The sequence below is a fragment of the Staurois parvus genome, unplaced genomic scaffold, assembly GCF_062004578.1.
Source record: "Staurois parvus isolate SC_StPar_1 unplaced genomic scaffold, SC_StPar_1.0 ptg000433l, whole genome shotgun sequence".
In the NCBI taxonomy this organism is placed as follows: Eukaryota; Metazoa; Chordata; class Amphibia; order Anura; family Ranidae; genus Staurois; species Staurois parvus.
In genome coordinates, this window is record NW_028318229.1 from 217,332 (window position 1) to 242,836 (window position 25,505).

General features: G+C 43.3%; 1 protein-coding gene and 1 long non-coding RNA gene across 3 annotated transcripts in view; one reads left to right on the plus strand and one right to left on the minus strand.

Annotated features, from left to right (window-relative positions):
• Window positions 1–24,037, minus strand: part of CUNH14orf132 (chromosome unknown C14orf132 homolog) — a 68,195-nt gene extending 44,158 nt beyond the window's left edge. Inside the window, exon 1 of the mRNA XM_089687681.1 lies at window positions 23,558–24,037. Coding sequence (XP_089543807.1) covers window positions 23,558–23,584 — 27 coding nt within the window. The 5' untranslated portion in view covers window positions 23,585–24,037. The remainder of the gene's footprint in view (window positions 1–23,557) is intronic.
• Window positions 1–24,268, plus strand: part of LOC149454211 (uncharacterized) — a 40,245-nt gene extending 15,977 nt beyond the window's left edge. Inside the window, exons 1-2 of one of the 2 annotated variants that reach the window (XR_016314352.1) lie at window positions 21,814–21,931; window positions 23,988–24,268. This is a non-coding gene — a long non-coding RNA (uncharacterized LOC149454211). Of the gene's footprint in view, window positions 1–21,813; window positions 21,932–23,987 lie in introns of those variants that run through there. The other variant, XR_016314351.1, reaches the window with a different exon arrangement.
• The last annotated feature ends 1,237 nt before the right edge of the window (window positions 24,269–25,505 follow it).

A 25,505-nucleotide genomic window follows, 5' to 3' on the forward strand; every position in this document is an offset into this window, starting at 1 on the left:
GTCCCCAAGGCTCTTCAAAAGAAATTGGAGAGGATATCAACAAAAAAAGGATGTTATATTTAAAAAACGCAGGATTACCAAAGTTAAGTGAAGTACAATTGAACTCCTTAGATGCGGAAATTTCCCAGGATGAAATAAAAGCAGCATTAAGAAGTACAGGGGGTGGAAAAAGTCCAGGACCGGATGGGTATACAGTAAAGTACTATAAAAAATATAGTGAAATATTGTTACCTAAGCTGAAGAAGTACATGAACGATCTAGGAGGAGGGATGGAGGGTAGAAGAGAATCTCTTCAGGCCCATGTTGTTCTCATTCATAAGGAGGGAAAAGATCCATCCCAGTGTTCTAGCTATAGACCAATTTCACTATTGAACACTGATACCAAGTTGTACGCAAAGGTTCTAGCAAATAGGCTGAAAGATCTAATGCCTGAATGGATACATGGAGATCAGGTGGGCTTTGTCCCAGGGAGAGAGGGTAGAGACAACGGGTTGTGAACTTTGATGCTTATTCAGAAAAGTAGAAAAGGGAAAGCCCCGGTGGTACTTCTGTCGATTGATGCCGAAAAGGCGTTCGATAGAGTGGACTGGGGCTTCATGATGGACAACTTAGAAGTGTTGGGGATTGGAGAGAGAATGCGTGAGTGGATAGGTAAATTATATAGGGAGCCCACCGCAATTATTACGGTAATTGGGGAGAGGTCGGAATCCATTGAGATGTCTAATGGAACAAGACAGGGCTGCCCACTGTCTCCCCTCTTGTATGTTTTGTCATTGGAACCCTTGTTGTCAATGATAAGGAATAGTGGAGCGGTAAAGGGAATCCAGATAGAAAATATAGAACATAAAGTCACGGCCTTTGCGGATGACCTATTGTTCTATGTAGGTAAACCCCGAATAACATTACCAAATATAATGAAGATCTTAAAGGATTATGGTGAACTATCAAATTTAAAAATTAACCCAACAAAAACAGAGATCTTGAACATTAACATATCAAAGACTGAAAAGGAAAAGCTACAAACAGAATTCCCCTTTATATGAAGAGAAAAAGATTTAAAATACCTAGGAATAAAACTTACTATCTCACATAAACAACTGTATAGATTAAACTATATTTCTTTGATAAATGAGACTAAGGAAGAATTAAAAATACTAGAAGGAGGAAACCCATCATGGATAGGACGTATAAACCTAGTTAAAATGGTAATTATACCTAAAATACTGTATAGATTCCAAATGGTCCCAATTAAACTCCCAGAGGCTTTTTTTAAGATAATAAAAAAAGAATGTTAACAAGATATATCTGGAGGAATAAAAAACCAAGAATATCATACGAAACATTGAGTAGGACTAAAGAGAAAGGGGGAATGGGACTACCTGATGTCAAGAGATACTATAAAGCAGCAATCTTAGCAAGAATTTATGACTGGACATTTAACCATAATGGGAAGTGTTGGGTAAAGATTGAAAACGAACTGAGTGGGATTAGTTTGAGTAAGATGATATGGGTTCCAGCACACTTTAGAAGAATTAAAGAAAGCACAAGTACTTACACTTTAAATGTTTTGAGGGTATGGGATAATTTACACAAAAATATGAAATGGGAATTCAACTCTATATTAATGCCTCTTGTAAATAATGAATATTTCCCCCCAGGAAAGGATGAGATATCAGGGATATGGATAACCCGGGATGGTTTAAAAGGGAAGACATTCTATTGAGAGATGTACTGGTAGAGGGGGAACTGAGATCATTTAAAGAACTAAAAGAGAAGAAGGGAGACATTTTTAACGGAATAGATGAGTGGAAATATCACCAGTTAAAATGTTTTATTGGAAAGCTACCAAAACCCCTGAGATTAAAAAAGGAGTGGAATATGTTTGAAAGGTTGTTAGAGACACGTAGAGATGGGAAACATGGTATTGCTAAAATTTATAGAATACTTACAGAATTAGATACAGACACAAAGTTAATTTTTATAACAAATTGGGAAAGAGATATGGGGGTGGTGTTAGATGAGGATCAACAGAATAAGATATTTAGACTGATACACGAGAATGTTAGTATGAGAGACGTTGAGATTAATTATAAGTGTTTGACACGATGGCATATTACACCGAGCATCGAGCACAAAATGAGTGGGGAGAATTCAAAAATGTGTTGGAGAGAATGTGGGGAGATGGGCACGGTGTTTCACATATGGTGGCAATGTCCGAAAATACAGGCTTTCTGGAAGACAATAGTTAAATTAATAGAAATAATAACTGGAAATGACATAGGGTTAGACCCAACTATGTGTCTCCTACATAATGTTGAGACAACAGTAAATAAATATAAAGAATCAGGCGTATGGTACTACTTAAGTGCTGCAAAAGGGTTGATACCCAAGTTTTGGCGGAAGACAGAGGCACCGATGGAGGAGGACTGGATCAATAGGGTAAACCAGATTAGTAGATTGGAAAAATCTTACTATATGCAGGAAGACAGGTTGGGAATATACTATTCGCGATGGGAAAAATGGGAAAAATCAGGATTGAAAGAGAAATATAGAAAATTTTAAACTAGGAAGTTATTTAAAGTTATTGGGCCTTGAGAGATTGGAGATCTTGCAGCGGGGTGGGAGGGGGAAGGGGGGTAGGAATGGGTTGGGAGGGGAGGGAAAGAAAAGAAGTAATTGGAAGGGGCAAAGTAGAAATGTAATGATTATTTATATGTATTGTGTCTTTTCTCATGGAATTTTGTAATAATATGAAAAACTAATAAATATTTAAATTAAAAAAAAAAAAGAATATATATGTGAGATAACAGGAAGTGGTCACCATAGAAGAACACTTAAATATAACTTTACGCACCACGGTCCATTGTGAAGCACTGATGCATGTTGTACCTTATGTTTGTGCAGAGATGAATGCAGCTCCAAGCCCCTGGTGTGAATGAGCCCCCAGACAATGGCTCCCCCATATTCCCTAGACGCAGTTGTTTGCAAGAGGAATATCTGTGTAAAGTAACCTGTGCTGTGCGCTGACACGTGCCCCCTACATCTGTCTCCAGATCCTGCTACTATTTTCAGAACAAATCATTGCGTTTTCTGCCAACGCTTTCCAGGAAACCGCAGATGTGCTCAGATCTGAACGGGCTGACTGAACAGAGCTTCATCCTGGATTCACACCCTTCATTTTTGCTTTATGCGTTTTCCATTGAAACCACTAGAACAATGGAAACGCATGTAAATGAATCTCAACCCGTGTGTTGAGACGTCTGTCAATGAGCTTTATGATGCATATCAACATTCAAGATAAAGTGCATTGCAACACACATTAAATAGTTAGACAATGCACGTTAATAAGCATTGACGCACGTTGGCATGCGTTTTAATGCGTTTCCATATATGTCAATGCAAAATGCATCAGGGGAAAAATATATTGGGGTGAAGCTGGAGACACATTTAGAGCAAAATGACAAATGCCTGACCCCTGCCTTACTTATACTTACCTTCTTGTATGCCGCCGCTCTGTTCCTCCATCAGGGCTGAGTTTGCAAACCCTGTGTGTTTGGATCTGGCGATTGGCCACTCAAATCTGAGCACTGCATCCTGGGAGGAAGTCACATGCTCCTTTATTCCATAAAGATGCGGTTCTCAACCATCGGGCTGTGACCTCTCTTCTTTTTTTTGCATGGAAATTTGTTGTTTTATATTGTAGGACTGTAATACTTAGGAATAACTCACTTAAAGCAGATCTCCACCCAAAAGGGGAAGTTCCACTTTAAGGACTGCTCCCCTGCTCCCCATTAAGGATTGGCATCTTTGGGGCGCGGGTACCCAAATTTGACAGGTACCTGCTGCCACTTCCGGTCCACACTCGGGATTACCGCCAGGAAGGTTAATCCCTGATGACGTCACCTCTGACAAAATGCGTCGGGTGGAGCTAGGGCGTATGTCACCACGCATGCATGTACACATACGGCCATATTTGAAGTGGTACACATGGTTTTCTTGCCATTATACAGCGCTGTATTGGATTCTTTTTGATATAAGTGCAACACTGGCCTTCAAATGACCAGACATCGTTCCCATAGGATCCACAGGCAGCTTCAAGCAGATTCCCTAACCTGCCACAGATTCTCCCAGTTCTTATAGCACCACCCAGCCTCCCAAAGTGGGACAAAGTGCCCTTTAACCTTTCACAGTGCTCATGAAGCCCCCTAAGTGCACTCAGACCTCAAAGTGTTGCCCAACCTCCCACAGTGCCCCCCAGCTTGCTGCAGAACCTCCAAACCCCATAGTAGCCCCATCATCAGATATCTGATAAAGGGGTCCTGCGAGGTGATGTCTATGGAAAATGCATTGGGGGGGGGATATATAGCAGTGCATTTAGAGACACATTTAGGGAAAACTTACAGATGCCCCTCCCACACTTATACTTACCTTCTTGTGTGCTGTAGCTCAGTTCCTCCATTGGGGCTGAGATTCCAAACCCTGTGTAGGCTCTTCTTTGGTGGTAGTGTTTGGATCTGGTGATTGGCCACTCAAATCTGAGCACTGCTTCCTGGGAGGAAGTCACACACTATCCTAAAGCAGTGGTTTTCAACCTACGGTCTGCAGCCGCCCTTCTTCCAGGCCTCAGGCAGATTCCCTAACCTGCTACAGCTCCTTCCAGTTCCTGTTGTACCACCCAGCCTTCCAAAGTGGAACACAGTGCCTTCCAACCCTTCACAATGCCCCCCAGGCCCCCTAAGAGCCCACAGCCCTCAAAGTGCTGCCCAACCTCCCACAGTGCTGCCAGCCCTCTGCAGTGGCCCCTAGGTTGCTGCAGAACCTCCTGGCCCCATAATGCCTCCTAGCTTGCTGCAGAACCCCCTGACTCCATAGTACCCCCATCATCACATGCCTGATAAAGGGGTCCTGTGAGGTGATGTCTATTGAAAATGCATTGGGGGAATATATAGCAGTGAATCTAGAGACACATTTAGGGAAAATGACAAATGCCCGACACCTGCCCTACTTATACCTACCTTCTTGTATGTCACCTCTCAGTTTCTCCATCGTGGCTGAGATTCCAAACCCTGTGTAGACTCTTCCTTGGTGGCAGTGTTTGGGTCTGGTGATTGGCCATGCAAATCTAAGCACTGCATCCTGGGAGGAAGTCACATGCTCCTTTATTCCCTAAAGAAGTGGTTCTCACCCACTGGGCCATGGTCACCCTCCTTCCGTGCTTCAAGCAGATTCCCTAACCTGCTACAGCTCCTCCCAGTTCCTATAGTACCACCCAGCCTCCCAAGGTTGGACACAGTGCCTTTCAACCTTTCACAGTGCCCCCCAGGCCCCCTTAGATCCCTCAGCCCCTGAAGTGCTGCCCAACTTTCAACAGTGTCCCCCAGCTTGCTGCAGAATCTCCAGACCTTATAGTGCCCCCATCATCACATGTCTGATAAAGGGGTCCTGCAAGGTGATGTCTATGGAAAATGCATTGGGAGGGGGGCAATATATATTAGTGAGTTTGGATGGACATTTAGGGCAAAAAGACAGATGCCCAACCTGTACTTTACTTATACTTACCTTCTTGTATGCCACTGCTCAGTTCCTCCATCGGGGCTGAGATTCCAAACCCTGTGTAGACTCTTCCTTGATGGCAATGTTTGGATCTGGTGATTGGTCACTGAAATCTGAACACTGCATCCTGGGAGGAAATCACATGTTCCTTTATTCCCTAAAGCAGTGGTTCTCAAATACCGGGCCATGGCCTTCCTCCTTCTAAGCCTCAAGCAAATTCCCTAACCTGCTACAGCTCCTCCCAGTTCCTATAGTACCACCCAGCCTCCCAAAGTGGGACACATAGCCCTTCAACCTTTCACAGTGCCCATGAGGCACCCTAAATGCCCTCAGCCCCTACAGTGCTGCCCAATTTCCCACATTGCCCCCATTCCCTCTGCAGTGCCCCCTAGATTGCTGCACAACTGCCAGCTCCCCATAGTGCTCCCGACATCACATGCCTAATAAAGAGGTTATGCTAGGTTCAAAAAAGTCACTTTTGTAACCTTGATGGGATCATTAAATAAAGCTTTAGACCCATTCTGGAAATCTTTGGTGTCCTGGTGACATACTCATACTTCTTTCTTTGAATATCCTTAGTTTCTAGCCGGTTGGTTGCTGCAGCACCTGTTTACGTTGACCCACAGTGCACCCCAGCCCCGCCATGCACTCAAGTCTCCCACATTGCCTCTGGAAAGTCCCCAGCCTCCTAGAGAGACCCCCAGCCCTCTCCAGATACACATCCCTACACTTGCCTCCAGCTACCTTCAGGAACTTCATCCCTTACAGGGCCACCAAGTCTGAGTCTGTCAAAGATTTGTGCTAGGTTGGGAAATTCGGGGGGGGGGGGGGGGGGGATTGTACTGGGAGAGAGGGGACTTTTTTGTTTGGGAAGAATCTTGGCTTGCAAATGGAATTTATACTTGGGGATGAGTGTGCAGAATAGTGCTCAATTTTTTTTTTGGGGGAGGGGATTTTTAAAGCAGCGTGAAACGCGTTGACAACTGGTTATTATACCTGATCTGGGTGCTGAAGTTGCCAGCGTGCTCACACTTTTTTTTTAACATATATATGCAGGGCTTTTTTTTTCTCAGAGGATAGGTTCAGGAACTCCCCCTTTCTGACCCACCTCTTGTCTCTGCCCCCTGCCCACCTTCAATCACCGTTCCTTGGTTCTCCTCTCTCCCCTTACCCACTTTCTAGTACTACCTCTTTTAGAGAAAACCGAACCAAATATAATTTTGTGGTGTTATTGATAACAAGAAAAGCAATAAAATATCCCCTGTAGCCAGCAACAATAGACCCCCCCCAGCAACAATGGACCACATGCAGCAAAGTACCCTCCCATCAACAATAGATCCCTCCAGCAACAATAGACCCCCCCCAGCAACAATGGACCACCTGCAGCAAAGTACTCTCCCATCAACAATAGATCCCCCCAGCAACAATAGACCCCCCCCAGCAACAATGGACCACCTGCAGCAAAGTACCCTCCCATCAACAATAGATCCCCCCAGCATCAATGAACCACCTGCAGCAAAGTATTCTCCCATCAACAATAGACCCCCAGCATTATCAACAGATTTCCCAGTAGTCAGCTTTAATAGACCCTGCAGCAGCAAGCAACAATAGACCCCTCCTTCAACAGTAGATCCTTCCTAGCAACATAGGGCTCTCCCCCAGCAACAATAGACCTCCCCAGCAGCATTAGACACCCTCTACCCCCACAAAAAATGATCCACTCTAGTGATAATAGATCCCCCAGTAGTTAGCATTGGTAGACCGTGCAGCACACCCCAGTACCTGTTGTCATTACATACTGTCCCCCCCCCCCCAGAACTATGTCCCCCCTCATTCCCAAAAATCTCTCTCTCTCTCTCTCTCTCTCTCTATATATATATATATATATATATATATACACACATACACACATACATATATATATATATACACAAATTACAGTCATGGCCGAAATTGTTGGCACCCTTGATATTTCTCCAGGAAATCATGTATTTCTCACGAAACGTATTGCATTAACACATGTTTTGCTATACACATGTTTATTCCCTTTGTGTGTATTGGGACAAAACAAAAAAAGGGAGGAAAGAAAGCAAATTCGACATAATGTCACACAAACCTCCAAAAATGGGCTGGACAAAAGTATTGGCACCCTTTCACAACTGCGGATAAATAAGAATGTTACAAGCATGTGATGCTCCTGTAAACTCACCTGGGGCAAGTAACAGGTGTGGGCAATATAGAAATCACACCTGAAAGCAGATAAAAAGGAGAGACGTTCACTTAACCTTTGCATTGTGTGTCTGTCTGTGCCACACTAAGCATGGACAACAGAAAGAGGAGACGAGAACTGTCTGAGGACCTGAGAACCAAAATTGTGGCAAAATATCAACAATCTCAAGGTTACAAGTCCATCTCCAGAGAACTAGATTTGCCTTTGTCCACAGTGCGCAACATTATCAAGAAGTTTGCAACCCATGGCACTGTAGCTAATCTCCCTGGTCGTGGACGGATGAGGAAAATTGATGAAAGATTGCAACGCAGAATAGTCCGGATGGTGGATAAGCAGCCCCAAACATGTTCCAAAGACATTCAAGCTGTCCTGCAGGCTCAGGGAGCATCAGTGTCAGCGCGAACTATCCGTCGACATTTAAATGAAATGAAACGCTATGGCAGGAGACCCAGGAGGACCCCACTGCTGACACAGAGACATAAAAAAGCAAGACTACAGTTTGCCAAAATGTACTTGAGTAAGCCAAAAGCCTTCTGGGAAAACGTCTTGTGGACAGATGAGACCAAGATAGAGCTTTTCGGTAAAGCACATCATTCTACTGTTTACCGAAAACGGAATGAGGCCTACAAAGAACAAAACACAGTACCTACGGTAAAATATGGTGGAGGTTCAATGATGTTTTGGGGTTGTTTTGCTGCCTCTGGCACTGGGTGCCTTGACTGTGTGCAAGGCATCATGAAATCTGAGGATTACCAAAGGATTTTGGGTCGCACTGTAGGGCCCAGTGTCAGAAAGCTGGGTTTGCGTCCAAGATCCTGGGTCTTCCAGCAGGACAATGACCCCAAACATACGTCAAAAAGCACTCAGAAATGGATGGCAAAGAAGCGCTGGAGAGTTCTGAAGTGGCCAGCAATGAGCCCAGATCTAAATCCCATTGAACACCTGTGGAGAGATCTTAAAATTGCTGTTGGGAAAAGGTGTCCTTCCAATAAGAGAGACCTGGAGCTGTTTGCAAAGGAAGAGTGGTCCAAAATTCCGGGTGAGAGGTGTCAGAAGCTTATTGATGGTTATAGGAAGCGACTGATTTCAGTTATGTTTTCCAAAGGGTGTGCAACCAAATATTAAGTTAAGGGTGCCAATACTTTTGTCCAGCCCATTTTTGGGGTTTTGTGTGACATTATGTCATATTTGCTTTTCTGCCTCTGTTTTATATTTGTTCCAATACATACAAAGGGAATAAACATGTGTATAGCAAAACATGTGTTAATGCAATACCTTTTTTGTGTGAAATACTTGATTTTCAGGAAAAATATCAAGGGTGCCAACAATTTCGGCCATGACTGTATCTTTGGTTCCCATAAAATTTTTTACTGAAAATAAAACCATAAAAGAGATCTTCTAAAAAAAAAACCATATACGTATATACATATACACACTGTATATAGACAGATAGATATATATCTTATTTTTTAGAAGATCTCTCTCTTTTATGGTTATATTTTCAAAAAATTGTTTTTATGAGAACCAAAGCTTATATCAGTATACACAAACCATACGTGTTAAAAGTTTCAGTATTAAAATTACAATATGGAGAGGGAGAATTGAAATTAAAATGTCATATTTGCAGCTTATCAGTCCTTAGATGTGGTGGCTAGGAACTCAGCACAGGGATGGTGGGAACCCCTCATAATGGGCACAGCGGGAGTACAGACCCAGGAACTCAGCACGGGGATTGTGGGAACCCCTCATAATGGGCAAAACGGGTGTACAGACCCGGGAACTCAGCGCAGGGATGGAGGGAACCCCTCATAGTGGGCACAGCGGGTGTACAGACCCGGGAACTCAGAACAGGGATGGAGGGAACCCCTCATATTGGGCACAGCGGGTGTACAGACCCGGGAACTCAGCACAGGGATGGCGGGTACCCCTCATAATGGGCACAGCGGGTGTACAGACCCGGGAACTCAGCACAGGGATGGCGGGTACCCCTCATAATGGGCACAGCGGGTGTACAGACCCGGGAACTCAGCACAGGGATGGCGGGTACCCCTCATGATGGGCACAGCGGTGTACAGACCCGGGAACTCAGCACAGGGATGGCGGGTACCCCTCATGATGGGCACAGCGGGTGTACAGACCCGGGAACTCAGCGCAGGGATGGTGGTAACCCCTCACAATGGGCACAACGGGTGTACAGACCCGGGAACTCGACGCAGGGATGGCGGGAATCCCTCACAATGGGCACAGCGGGTGTACAGACCTGGGAACTCGGCACAGGGATGGCGGGAACCCCTCACAATGGGCACAGCGGGTGTACAGACCCGAGAACTCGGCACAGGGATGGCGGGAACCCCTCATAATGGGCACAGCGGGTGTACAGACCTGAGAACTCAGTGCCGGGATCTCACCAATAAAGTCCCAATAGAGAAAGAAGAGGCTGTCATTTGGTTTCTCTCTCCAGCATCTGCTCATGCTGGACTCTTCATTGCGTTTGCATTGAGCTGATATTATTACCATAACAAGTCAATGAAAATGAGAAACTAATTAAGCCATTTCCTGAGCAAAGCAAAGACAGACCGAAGCAACTCAGAAGCAAGTCAAAGCAACTGAAAATGCTTTGAAAGGATACTGAACTTGACTTGCTGTAGAGTATGATGTATATGTAGCCCCAAGGGGTTCTTTCTGACCTTGGATGTAATGGATGGCTGCTCTACACTCATAGGTTATCATGCCAAGTAGAGATACTCGATGCCTTACCCAAAGGCCATGGGAACAGTTGTGTCTTGGCAAGCTGGCTGGAAATGGAATACGAAGAATAGTGGCCTCTACTGGCCAATCGCGACACACATTGGGTGGAAACCAGTTCCCGTCTTGCTGAGCATTTCAGGCAGCTTTTTATGACTGCTATCTGGGCCCCTGAGCCGGAAATTCAGAACACACCAGTTTAGTAGAACGCTAATTATCCACTGCTGGTTGAGAAAAGACAGCAGATCAGCCAGAGAAAAGCTAAGCACACACATACAAACTCCATGCGGATAGCGTCCCCACTGGGAATGAAACCCACCAGGACCTCAGCTCTGCAAAGCAATACTGCTAACCAGTTGAGTAGTAAAGTAATATAAAACAAAAGACATTTAAAGTGTATCAAAACTCAAGAACCAATACACTGATCAGTCATACCATTATGAGCACCCGCCATAACCCATTGAGCGGGTCCGGGACAAGGGGTGGGCAGGAGGGGCGGCTGCCCTGGGCGCGATAGTTTACTATAGGGATGGGGGTGCCTTCCTTCTATGACAAGGCTGAGTATTGACCATGGCAGTGATTTTGACAATGCTGGGCATTAGATCCCCATAAGCATGCACATCATGAAGTTTGTCATCTTTGCCTTGGGCACTGGATGACCATGTCCCGGCACTGGATGACCACGTAATGGCACTGGATGACCACGTCCCGGCACTGGATGACCACGTCCCGGTACTGGATGACCACATTCCGGCACTGCCGTTGATGCATGGATTCCAGTAGGCCTCTAAAGATATGCTGTGATATCTGGCACCAAGCCGTCAGTATCAGATCCTGTAAATTGTGAGCCGGGGCCTCCATGGATCGCACTTGTCTTTCCAGCACATCCCACAGATGCCCGATTGGATTAAAGATCTGAAAAATTTGGAGGCCAAGTCAACATCTCAAACTCAATGTTGTGTTCCTCAAACCATTCTTGAACCACCTTCTTCCATTGCTCTGTGGTCCAGTTCTGATGATCACATGCCCATTGCAGGTTATTTTGGCTGTGGACACGGGTCAGCATGGGCATCCTGACCAATCTGCGGCTACACAGCCCACATACATAACAAACTGCAATGCTCTGTGTGTTCTGACACCTTTCTATCGGAACCATAATTAACTTTTTCAGCAATTTGAGTTCCCAAGCTCTTCTACTTTTGCTCCCCACATGCCAGATGAGCCTTCCCTCCCTACCTCCATCAGTGAGCCTACCCTCTCCGCCTCCATCAATGAGCCATCCCTTCCCACCTCCATCAATGAACCTTCCCTCCGACCTCTATCAATGAGCCTTCCCTCTTCACCTCCATCAATTAGCCTGCATCAATGAGCCTTCCCTCCCCACTTCCATCAATGAGCCTTCCCTCCGACCTCCATCAATGAGCCTTCCCTCCTCACCTCCATTAATTAGCCTCCATCAATGAGCCTTCCCTCCCCACCTCCATCAATGAGCTTTCCCCCCCACCTCTGTCAATGAGTCTTCCCTCCCTACCTCCATCAGTGAGCCTTCCCTCTCCGCCTCCATCAATGAGCCTTCAGTTCCCACCTCCATCAATGAGCCTTCCCTCCGACCTCTATCAATGAACCTTCCCTCCTCACCTCAATCAATTAGCCTGCACCAATGAGCCTTCCCTCCCCACTTCCATCAATGAGCCTTCCCTCCGACCTCCATCAATGAGCCTTCTCTCTTCACCTCCATCAATTAGCCTGCATCAATGACCCTTCCCTCCCCACTTCCATCAGTGAGCCTTCCCTCTCTGCCTCCATCAATGAGCTTTCCCTCCCCACCTCCATCAATGAGCCTTCCCTCCGACCTCCATCAATGAGCCTTCCCTCCTCACCTCCATCAATTAGCCTTCATCAATGAGCCTTCCCTCCCCACCTCCATCAATGAGCCTTCCCTCCTTACCTCTGTCAATGAGTCTTCCCTCCCTACCTCAATCAGTGAGCCTTCCCTCTCAGCATCCATCAATGAGCCTTCCCTACCCACCTCCATCAATGAGCCTTCCCTCTGACCTCCATCAATGAGCCTTCCCTCCCTACCTCAATCAGTGAGCTTTCCCTCTCTGCCTCCATCAATGAGCCTTCCCTCCGACCTCCATCAATAAGCCTTCCCTCCTCACCTCCATCAATTAGCCTCCATCAATGAGCTTTCCCTCCCCACCTCCATCAATGAGCCTTCCCTCTGACCTCCATCAATGAGCCTTCCCTCCTCACCTCCATCAATTAGCCTCCATCAATGAGCCTTCCCTCCCCACTTCCATCAATGAGCCTTCCCTCCTCTCCTCCATCAATGAGCTTTCCCTCCCCACCCCCATCAATGACCCTCTTCCCACCTCCACAAATGAGCCTTGATTGCCCATGACCCTGTCTCCAGTTGGCCATTTTTTTCCTTCCTTGAACCACTTTTGGTCGGTCTTGACCACTGCAGACCGGGAACATCCCATAGGAGCTGCTCTGACCCAGTCATCTAGACCAGGGTTTCTCAACCAGGATTCCATGGAACCCTAGGTTTCCTCCAGAGGTTTCTTGGGGTTCCTTGAGCAATGAGCAATTTGTGCCTCTCAGATAAGTTCCCACTGACATCAATGATCTTTTTAGCTGTTTGTAAAGGGGTAATTCTTCCTAATGACCACACATGTAAGGAGCGTTCTTCTCACTGAATATAATGCAATTCCTCTTCAAATCACATGCGGTTTCCCCACTGCTCCTGCCTTGTCATAGCCCGAGTTCACACAGGAGCAGTGCGGGAAACCTCCCTGCAGGCATACCATGCTGAGTGTCAGTTGTCAGCAGCTGATCAATCAGATGCTTTCTAGCCTGAACTGTCATTGGTGCAAGGAGAGGATTTCAAATCCCTGCCCCACTCAGCATGCAATGCCTGCAGGGAAGTTTCCCGCACTGCTCCTGTGTGAACTCGGGGTATGGTAAGTCTGGGTTCACAAAGGAGCAGTGGGGAATCTGCACGCGATATGGACAGGAATCACATTCATGCGTGCTATTCTTGGCAGCGTAATTTGCGTCCAATAATAGAAATCGCACCGCAAAGTATCGGTACTCAGTATTGGCGAGTGCTTGGCCGAAAGTATCGGTACTCAGTATCGGCGAGTGCTTGGCCGAAAGTATCGGTACTCAGTATCAGCGATTGCTTGGCCGAAAGTATCGGTACTCAGTATCAGCGATTGCTTGGCCGAAAGTATCGGTACTCAGTATCGGCGATTGCTTGGCCGAAAGTATCGGTACTCAGTATCAGCGATTGCTTGGCCGAAAGTATCGGTACTCAGTATTGGCGATTGCTTGGCCAAAAGTATCGGTACTCAGTATTGGCAATTGCTTGGCCGAAAGTATCGGTACTCAGTATCGGTTAGTGCTTGTCCGAAAGTATCGGTACTCAGTATCGGTTAGTGCTTGTCCGAAAGTATTGGTACTCAGTATCGGCGATTGCTTGGCCGAAAGTATCGGTACTCAGTATCAGCAATTGCTTGGATTAAAGTATCGGTACTCAGTATCGGCGATTGCTTGGCCGAAAGCATCGGTACTCAGTATCGGCGGGTGCTTGGCTGAAAGTATTGTTACTCAGTATCAGCGAGTGCTTAGCTGAAAGTATCGGTACTCAGTATTGGTTAGTGCTTGTCCAAAAGTATCAGTACTCAGTATCGGCGATTGCTTGGCCGAAAGCATCGGTACTCAGTATTGGCGATTGCTTGGCCAAAAGTATCGGTACTCAGTATTGGCAATTGCTTGGCCGAAAGTATCGGTACTCAGTATCGGTTAGTGCTTGTCCGAAAGTATCGGTACTCAGTATCGGTTAGTGCTTGTCCGAAAGTATTGGTACTCAGTATCGGCGATTGCTTGGCCGAAAGTATCGGTACTCAGTATCAGCAATTGCTTGGATTAAAGTATCGGTACTCAGTATCGGCGATTGCTTGGCCGAAAGCATCGGTACTCAGTATCGGCGGGTGCTTGGCTGAAAGTATTGTTACTCAGTATCAGCGAGTGCTTAGCTGAAAGTATTGGTACTCAGTATTGGTTAGTGCTTGTCCAAAAGTATCAGTACTCAGTATCGGCGATTGCTTGGCCGAAAGCATCGGTACTCAGTATCGGCGGGTGCTTGGCTGAAAGTATCGGTACTCAGTATCGGTTAGTGCTTGTCCAAAAGTATCAGTACTCAGTATCGGCGAGTGCTTGTCCAAAAGTATCGGTACTCAGTATCGGTTAGTGCTTGTCCAAAAGTATCGGTACTCAGTATCGGCGAGTGCTTGGCTGAAAGTATCGGTACCCCTATTACAGGCGTACCTCGGTTTACGAACTCCTCGGTTAACATAATTTTTGGTTTACAAATAAAATCCATTGAAAATAACGGCTCAGTTTACGAATTTTTTCCGCAATATGAACAGATTAGTTGGTTTTCAGTGCATTTGCAAATTGTTTTTTAACCATGTCCCTGTACAGTATTTATGCCTTTAAAGTGCACTTTATAAAGAGATTTGAACAGATAAAAGACTTTTTTTTACGTTTTCTGACCTCCGGAACGGATTAATTGGTTTTCAATGCATTCCTATGGGAAACTGACTTCCAGATCCTGTGACATACTGTGACTGGCAGGACAGCTCTGTCATTTAGCTGGGAGCACGCTCTCATCACAGAAACCTCAGCCGCCCATGTGGGGGCATAAAAGACCACCATCTTTTCTGCTACACATATGGATTACATGGTTAGTAAGAGGCAAAAGTGTTTCTTTAACCTCCCTAGCAGTCTGATTATGTCCATATTTCTGTGCTCAAAGCGGTAATTTTTTTTGCATGGAAATATGTTGTTTTTTTATTGTAGGCCTGTAATTTTTAGGAATAACTCCCTGAAATCTGTCCGAACAAGAGTCTAGCAAACATCCCGGGGATGATAAAATTTGAAACACGAAATCATAAATTATAATATAATAAATAATCATAAAAAATAATAATATAATAATAAATGTAATTCAATAATATAATCAAACCAAAAACACTGAAATGTGAAATATAGCGCCAAGTTCGCACATCACTGAGCTCAGTCGCAGAATCGTTTTCAGTGTCTGATGAGGAATTTCCCCCACGAATCATTATCACTCAATTCTGCAAGTGGTTCTGATTTACTATCGCTGTTCTCTAGCCGGTCTAAAACCACGTCTGACCTAAAGGGACGCTTTTTGGACGCCAGGGACGTTTCTCAGTTTCCAGGCAGGAAGAACAGTAAAAATGCAGGCAGGGCGCCGGACAAAGCACTCGGGACAAAATGTATGAGAAATGGTTTGATACAGGAATGTTATACTATGTGATTTTAGTGAATTTAGTGAATATCAAATTTTTAAACTTTCAAATTTCCCGCCAGTTCCGTCCCCCGTACGTCCCGACGTCGCAGGGAACGGAACCCAGAAGCATCGGCCGGAGGAGATGGCCGGGGATGCTGCAGGGGGGACATCGCGGGAGCGCAGGACAAGGTAAGTGCAGAAGAGATCCCGAAGCAACGCTGCAGTGTATTCCCGAGTGTAGCTCGGGGGGGGTTACCGCTTGTGGTGCTGAAACTTTACCCCGAGCTACACTCGGGAATACCGACAGGGGGGTTAAGGGATGGTCTTAAGCAATTAGGTTGAATGGTGTATAGTGAGAGTAGGTACACCGCAAATAATATTGAGCAACGATGTGACAAAGCTATATGCATTAAATACATAAAAGTGCAGCGCTTAAAAAAGTGATAAATAATCATAGGAAACAGTGAAAAATGTGTGAAAAAATAATCCATTCAAAATTAAAGGAAAAGTCCCAGAGGCTGTGATGAAACAAAAGAAATCCAAGGACAGTTGCTGTGTCACCAACCACTCATACAGAAGGCTCACCAGAAAGGCGTGACCCCCTGTTAGGCACGGTCAATCGCGCTTTGTTAAACAACTCAGAAAGCCGGTCACTCGAATCCTCCTCCAGATCACCAAAAGAGCAGAAAAGATCTTTCAAACAATGGACCTTAATTGGCGTAGCTAAACCACTCAGGATGACGCTTGGACTCGTAGTGGGGAACATGCAAATAAAAAACGCTCCACATAGTATAAAACCAAAATCACAACATTTATTTAAAGTACGGTTGCGCTCACATGTAACGAAACATCATTGGGCATTGATTGGCAAAAAAAAATCCAAACTTGCCAGTTTCCAAAATGGCCACCGGCCGTTCGCGCATGCGCAGTATCGTGTGTACATGGCTCCTCCCTACATGTTTTGTCACAGGTATTGTCATCAGGGGCAAAGACATATGCATGTGTACATAGACATATATAAAACAGAGCTCTTGGCTATAATACAGGGGTGTCAAACTGACATCCCTCCAGCTGTTGCGAGTCCCAACATGTCTCTGCCTTTAGGAGTCATGCTTGTAACTGTCAACCTTGCAATGCAAGATGGGAATTGAAATGGGAATTGTAGTTTGGCAACAGCTGGAGGGCCACCAGTTTGACACCCGTGAGTTAGTGGATAGTGTCTTGCTGACACAGCTGGCTGGAGTTAGGCTGCCACTTTGAACGGCTGGGAACCCGAAAGCTGCAATGGAAGAAGGGGAAGGAGAGTAGGAGGCTCCAAGTGTTGTCGGATTTATTCTACAGGCAATAAAATTGCACTCACAGAAGTGGCTTGAATCAGGCATATAACAAGCTCCATGTGGAGCCACCAGTGCAAAGTCCATTCCCGACATAGACCGCTGTGGAAGCCAGGGATCTGGGCCTACCATGGGAGACTCAAGAAAGGAGCTGTCAATGAAGCTGTCAGATCTCACAGACTTTTTGACCAATCAGGAACGCATTTTGGAAACCAGATTACGCCTCCTTCATCAGGTGTAGTCTAGTCTCCGAAACGTGTTCCTGATTGACCACAGAATCTGTGGCATTTGACAGCTCCTTTCTCAAGTCTCCCATGACGGTTTTCTAATGGTTGGCCCAGATCCCTCAGAGGTCTCTGCCGGGACTGGACTCTGCACTAGTGGAGCTTGTTATATACATGTTTCAAGTGACTTTTGCAAGTGCAATTTTATCGTATTTTGCCTGCTATGCCATTGGCAGCTTGGTGCTGCTTTCTCTCCTTCCCCTTCTTAAAGTGTTTCTTTAATCTAAACATTTTTGTTTTTGGTCGAGTAGGAGATGTTAAAACCTTTGCTGTGTGGCCTATTGAGGAGACCTCCCTTCACTTTATGTTCTGAAGTTAGAATAGGAAAGGTGAGAAAACCCCCAAAGTGAGGGTAGCTGCCCTTTTAGTAGACAGTTGTCAACGAAACAGGTGGAAATGCCTTCCAGTTGCCACTGGAAAAGGTATCCTCATTGGAAGATTTCCCCTCTTTTTCTGTTCTGGTGACAACTGTAACATTTAGAACAAATAATCCCATTCTTTCTCAGTAGCAATGTTCACGAGGACAAATAGAGAGGTTGAATCTCCTAACAGGGAAATGGACAGCAAAAAAAACCTGAAAGAGAAAGACGGCATGAGGTATACCAAACCACAAAGGAGTCTGAGGAAACGTTAATCGTTCGTCAAATAATTGAAAAAATATCCATCATGTTTCAGTGATCTGACACCCCCCTACCTTCATTAGGGCTTGGACATTGTCAGGGGTGGACTGACAACTCATGGGGCCCCCGGGCAATAAGGGATCATGGGACCCCTGTGTCCTTGCCCAAACTCAAAAAAGCCTATGAAAAAGGTACCAGGGGCATCTCATGGGGCCCACTACTGACCCCGGGCCTTCGGGCAGTGCCCGGGTTTCCAAATGGTCAGTCTGCCCCTGGACATTGTATAGGATCAAACAGCCCAATACGAAGTTTGTGTGAGTGACGGGTTATCTGAAATGGATCTGGGGTATCACCACACTTTTCATATACATTCAGTTTATTAATTGTGCTATTAGAGTCCTTAAAAGAATGTGTACAACATCTAAGCCCCGATCAAGGTGAGGTATTCAGACCCCCGAAACCCCCAAGGTTTTTGTTTTGTCATTTGTTTGATGAATGTTTAAAAGTTCTTTGGACTTATTTGGGGTTCTGTGCTCTTCATGCTATCTTTCTCGTTCAGGATTTTGAGTTTGAGCTGAGTTATAGTGACCCTATCTGGCAAGAGTGGCCTCACCGGGGTCACGGAGCCTTAGGAATTGGTTTGATATCCAGCAATATTACTGATTATTAGGATTCCATGAACTTCTTCGATACCTATTCTGGACATAGCAATACAATTCTGACAATAGGTCTAGCTCTGCTTTTCTCAGCTAAGGTTCCTTCAGAGGTTGCCAGGGGTTCCTTGACCAATGGCAGATCACTTACACCTACTACCAATATTGGGGGCACCCACTAACATCAAGTGGTAGAGGTTACTTCTACAGTGACCCTCAATGTATAGGGTCACTACAATGGCTGAAAATATTAGGAGGCACTTTTCCACTGTTTCCCAAATAAAGGGGAACATCTTCACTGACCACCAATGTAAGAGGGTCATTTTACATTAACATTAATTAAAGAGGAACATCTCCACTGACTATCAAGGTAAGATGAACCATTTTTCACTGATTTCCAATTAAAGGGGAACATCTTCACTGACCATCAAGGTATAGTGGACCTTTTCCACCAATTCCCAATTGAAGAAGAACATCTCCACTGACCATCAAGGCAAGGTGGATCTTTTCCACTGATTCCCAATTAAAGGAAAACATCTTCACTGACCATCACGTTAAGGTGTATCTTTTCCACTGACTCTCAATTAAAGAGGAACGTCTCCACTGACTATCAAGTTAAGGTGGACCTTTGGCACTGATTCCCAATTAAAGGGGGACATCTCCACTAACCATCAAGGTATAGTGGACCTTTTCCACCAATTCCCAATTGAAGGAGAACATCTCCACTGACCATCAAGGCAAGGTGGACCTTTTCCACTGATTCCCAATTAAAGGAAAACATCTCCACTGACCATCAAGTTAATGTGGACCTTTTCCACTGATTCCCAATTAAAGGGGAACATCTCCACTGTCCATCAAGTAAAGGTATATCTTTTCCACTGACTCCCAATTAAAGAGGAACATCTCCACTGACTATCAAGTTAGGGTGGACCTTTTCCACTGATTCACAATTAAAGGGGAACATCTCCACTGACCATCAAGATAAGGTGGACCTTTTCCACTAATTTCCATTTAAAGGGAAACATCTCCGCTGACCACTAATGTAAGGGGGACCTTTACTACCGATTCCCAAATAAACCGAAACATCTCCAATGACCAGCAATGTAAGATTGACTTTTTCCACAGATTTCCAATAAAAAGGGGACAATTCCAGTTACCACCAATGTAAGGGGGACCTTTTCCACTGAACCCCAATTAAAGGGGAACATCTCCACTGACCACCACTGTAAAGGGAACATTTTTTTTCTACCAGCCAGAAGTGTTCTACAATTTTCATTTTCTACCAGCCAGAAGTGTTCTACAATTTTCATTTTCTCTGTTCATTTTTTGTTCATTTGTATTACTACAGCAGGAGCAGAAGGTTGTTGACCAATTGTGGGAGTCCGATACTCTACAGTTGCCATATTATTGTTTTCTTCTACATTTTTTTGTGACCACTGATCCCACTGATTTTCAGCAGAGGTTCCCAGAGTCCTACAAATTATTTCAAGGGTTCCTCCAAGGAGAAAGATTGAGAAAGCCCGCCTCATTCAAAGCTATAAAAAGAAGTTCTGTCCAGGGATACATTTTAAAGATATGTTGTGTTACAAAAATAGAAGACATGAAGAAACGCCAAATGCACGACACAGTAGATATGACTTCCCCATCTTAGATAAAGAAAACAACATTATACAGGTGACTTACAAGTCTACCAGTGGTCCAATAGCTGCTGTAGATGCCCCTGACCAATAATCTCTCACAGGGAAAGCATGCTGGGACTTGTAGTTCCGTAGAGTTCCAGATTCTAGATCTATAAAAGCATCTGGATGTATTTGCTCTGACACCATGTGAGAAACCTGTGAGGAGTTGTAAGCTCGGGGGACTTCTCTGTACCCAACTGCTGCAGATAATTATTCAACATGGCTGCAGCTACTCCATATTCCAAATCCCACTCCTACATTAATCTGGAAATCAATGAATCTCATTGGAAACGTCATCCATTCAGGGCACAGCTGAGTGTCAATGTTCGCTTTTCTCTCCAACAGATTCCACTTACAGCTCTAAAGTGTTATATGAAATAGTAATGCCGCGCCATTTCATCTACTTACAATTTTTTTTTCATACCCATTTTTGCATAATTTATGTTGTTATCATCCAGTAAGCCTTGTGAGGGCGGGTGTGGCCTCTGGCGTGGGCTGGAAATATTTGATTTGATTTCAGGGAGCCCTAAAGCGCTGGCAGCCATTACCCAAACTCAGCGGAAGGGTTTAAATGAATGTATCAACAGATGTATAATAATCAATGGTGACCTACTATGAAACTCAAAGTGACATACATTACGTGACTGTGATTTACAGTATTGTGCACAGCTCAGCGATCTGTAGGAACCAATCAGGGACAGCCTTATTATTGTTCTGATTGCTTAAAAGTGAGCTAAAACTCAAGTTAATTGGTTGCTGTAGCCAGCTGCACCGCCTTGTGTTTCCTAGCTTTGTGTCCTCCATTGCTATAGAATATAGTGTACAAATGTGTGTATATATTTATGTGTGTATATATTTGTGTATATATGTATACATACACACACACACATATTTATATATATATCTTACAACTGATCAGGACATTTTTGAAAATATAACTTCTATACATTTTTATTGATAAAAAATATAAATAAATTATATTTGAAACAAATTAAGTATATATATATATATATATACAAAAATATAATAATAAAAATAATAATATAAAATATAAATAATGTTTATTATTATATTTTTGCTGATATAATTTATACTTAGATCATTTATATTTAGAAATATATATATATATATATATATATATATATTTGGATATATATACTCTATCTATCTATCTATCTATCTATCTATCTATGCATACACACATATATATAGATACATAGATAGACAGACAGACAGACAGACAGACGGATGGATGGACGGACGGACGGACGGACGAACAGAGATAGATGGATGGATGAATGGATGAATAGATAGATAGATAGATAGATAGATAGATAGATAGATGGATGGATGGATGGATGACTAGCCCTTCCGCCTGGCAGTACTCGGGTCATTGGTTCAAATCCCAGCCACGGCACCACCTGCCTGAAGTTTGCATGTTCTCTCTGTGACTGCATGGGTTTCCTCCGGGAACTCTGGTTTCCTCGTACACTCCAAAGACATGCTGGTAGGTTAATTGGCTCCTATCTAAAAAATTGTCTCTAGTATGTGTATGTATGAATGTGAGTTATGGACCTTAGATTGTACGCTCCATGAGGGTTAGGGACTGATGTGACTGTACAATATATATGTAAAGTGCTGCGTAAATTGACAGCGATATATAAGTACCATAAATAAATACTTGCAAGAATATGATAATAATTGATAATATTTATTATTATTATATTTTTGCAAATATAATTTATACAGTTTTTATACTTATAAAAAAAATAGATAGAACATAATTTAACCACTTTATTATATAAGTTTTATATCTATATCTGTAGTCAGTTTAACTTTCCTGCCATTTGAATAGTCTTCATCTCTTACCACTCTTGTATTGAACTGTATTGTGCCTGCACTGACTTCCATATTATAAAGAGCTGTGCAAACTGTTGGAGCTGTATAAAGTCTGTATTAAATGAATAATAATTTTAAGGTGTTCTTGTTAAAAAGTAATGAGAAATATAAATGAAAAGGTGAAAAAATTTGAACCTGGTCCATCAGGTTCATCCTGTTGCAAAGCAGAGTTCTAAAAACTGTTGATCCAGAGGGAAGGCTAAACAAAACCACCAGCAAGTCAGCCACCTCCTCATCCTTACTGGGGAAATGGTATTGCCAATAAAATACAGTTGAGCTACAGGTTAAAAACAAAAATACCTAATAAGTGTATCACAATACAAAGGAAACTTATAAATGTATCAGCGGTAAACAAAAGAATACTTAAAAAAAAGAATGCTAATAAAAAAATATATCACAGGTAAAAAGGATACTTAATAAATGTATCTAAGGCACGGATTAAAGTACAAGGACAATTAAGTACAAATATACTTAATAAATATATAAGGTCAAGGGATACTTAAGTACAAGAATACTTTTAAATGTATCAGAGGCAAAAACAAAGACACGTATAAATGTATCAGTGGTAAAAAAGGAATACTTAATAAATACATGACAGGTTAAAAGGATACTTAATAAATATATGAGGGGTTAAAAGGATACTTAATAAACACACAACGGGTTAAAATGATATTTAATAAATACACAACGGGTTAAAAGGATACTTAATAAATACATGAGGGGTTAAAAGGATATTTAATAAATACACGACGGGTTAAAAGGATACTTAATAAATACATGAGGGGTTAAAAGGATATTTAATAAATACATGAGGGGTTAAAAGGATATTTAATAAATACACGACGGTTTAAAAGGATACTTATTAAATATACGACGGGTTAAAAGGATACTTAATAAATACATGAGGGGTTAAAAGGATACTTATTAAATACATGACGGGTTAAAAGGATACTTAATACATGTATCTCAGGCAAAGATTTAGTACAAGGATACTTAAGTACAAACATACATAATAATTGTATCAGTGGTACAAACAAAGATACTTCATGAATGTATCACAGTTGCTATTGCAAAGGATACTTAATAAACGTATTAGAAGGATAAACAAAGATACTTAATAAACATATTAGAAGGATAAACAAAGATACTTAATAAACGTATTAGAAGGATAAACAAAGATACTTAATAAACGTATTAGAAGGATAAACAAAGATACTTAATAAATGTATGTTACCTGAGCGGCCATAAAGGAAAGATCCATGGTTTGGTACAGAGGTGGACCGTAAGCCGTCTATGGAAACCGATCAGCTTTGTTCATCTTCCAGGGGGCTTCGAGGCGTGGGGCAGGCTCCGGAGAGCGTTCCGGTAAGGGGACCCAATTAATCCAAGCTGCTTTTTCATGACATCTCCTTGGCGCCTGCTTCCCCTTGGCCACCGTTGACCAGACAAGAGCGCGTTCTGCTTCTGTGTTTGGGCAGGATCGGGGTAAGCCTCTCGTTTAAGTGGCAGCGCGGTGCCATCCGCCGTTAACTCTTTCCTGACCGGCGTTCGCCTAGGCGGTACTGCGAAAGGCTGAGCCCTTCAATCCAGAGAAAAGGAAAGCTGGGTCTGAGGGATTAGCTCATCTTTTAATTGTTTTTCTCTCTCTCTCTCTTGTCTTGCAGTTGGAGACCCCTGACACAGATTCTGAGCTCAGCGACGGAATAAAATGTGCAGCGAGCCCTGAATTGAGATTCATTTATAAAGTGATGTGATAGTTAACTGTGTTCCTATGGCAACCAATGCTCCTCAGGGACAGAATGAATGAGCAGCAGTACTGACAGGGAAGTTTCAGGCAGATGCGGTCTGTATTGAAAAGTTGGTGACCACCAATTGCAATTTCACTTAAGAGTCATGTTGGGGTTTGGACACGGCTGGAAGAATTAAAATAAAATCTATACAAATAGTGTGATTTCTGGTTTGCTTATTTGAAGGAAATGATATGTTGAATATATGGAATATGCAGTTCAGATTTGGGCACCAATTCACAAAAAGAACATTGGGGAACTGGAGAAAGTACAGAGAAGGGCAACCAAACTGATACGAGGCATGGAGGAGATCAGCTATGAGGAAAGATTAGAGGAACTGAATTTATTCTCTACTGAGAAGAGAAAATTAAGGGGGATATGATCTCCATGTACAATACATAAGGGGGGATATGATCTCCATGTATAATACATAAGAGGGGGATATGATCTCCATGTATAATACATAAGGGGGGATATGATCTCCATGTATAATACATAAGGGGGGATATGATCACCATGTATAATACATAAGGGGGGATATGATCTCCATGTATAATACATAAGGGGGGATATGATCTCTATGTATAATACATAAGGGGGGATGTGATCTCCATGTATAATATATAAGGGGGGATATGATCTCCATGTATAATATATAAGGGGGGATATGATCTCCATGTATAATACATAAGGGGGGATATGATCTCCATGTATAATACATAAGGGGGGATATGATCTCCATGTATAATACATAAGGGGGATATGATCTCCATGTATAATACATAAGGGGGGATATGATCTCCATGTATAATACATAAGGGGGGTATGATCTCCATGTATAATACATAAGGGGGGATATGATCTCCATGTATAATACATAAGGGGGGATATGATCTCCATGTATAATACATAAGGGGGATATGATCTCCATGTATAATACATAAGGGGGGATATGATCTCCATGTATAATACATAAGGGGGGATATGAATTACATGTATATTACATAAGGGGGATATGATCTCCGTGTATAATACATAAGGGGGGATATGATCTCCATGTATAATACATAAGGGGGGGATATGATCTCCATGTATAATACATAAGGGGGGATATGATCTCCATGTATAATACATAAGGGGGATATGATCTCCATGTATAATACATAAGGGGGATATGATTTCCATGTATAACACATAAGGGGGGATATGATCTCCATGTATAATACATAAAGGGGGTATGATCTCCGTGTATAATACATAAGGGGGGATATGAACTCCGTGTATAATACATAAGGGGGATATGATCTCCATGTATAATACATAAGAGGGGATATGATCTCCATGTATAATACATAAGGGGGGATATGATTTCCATGTATAATACATAAGGGGGGG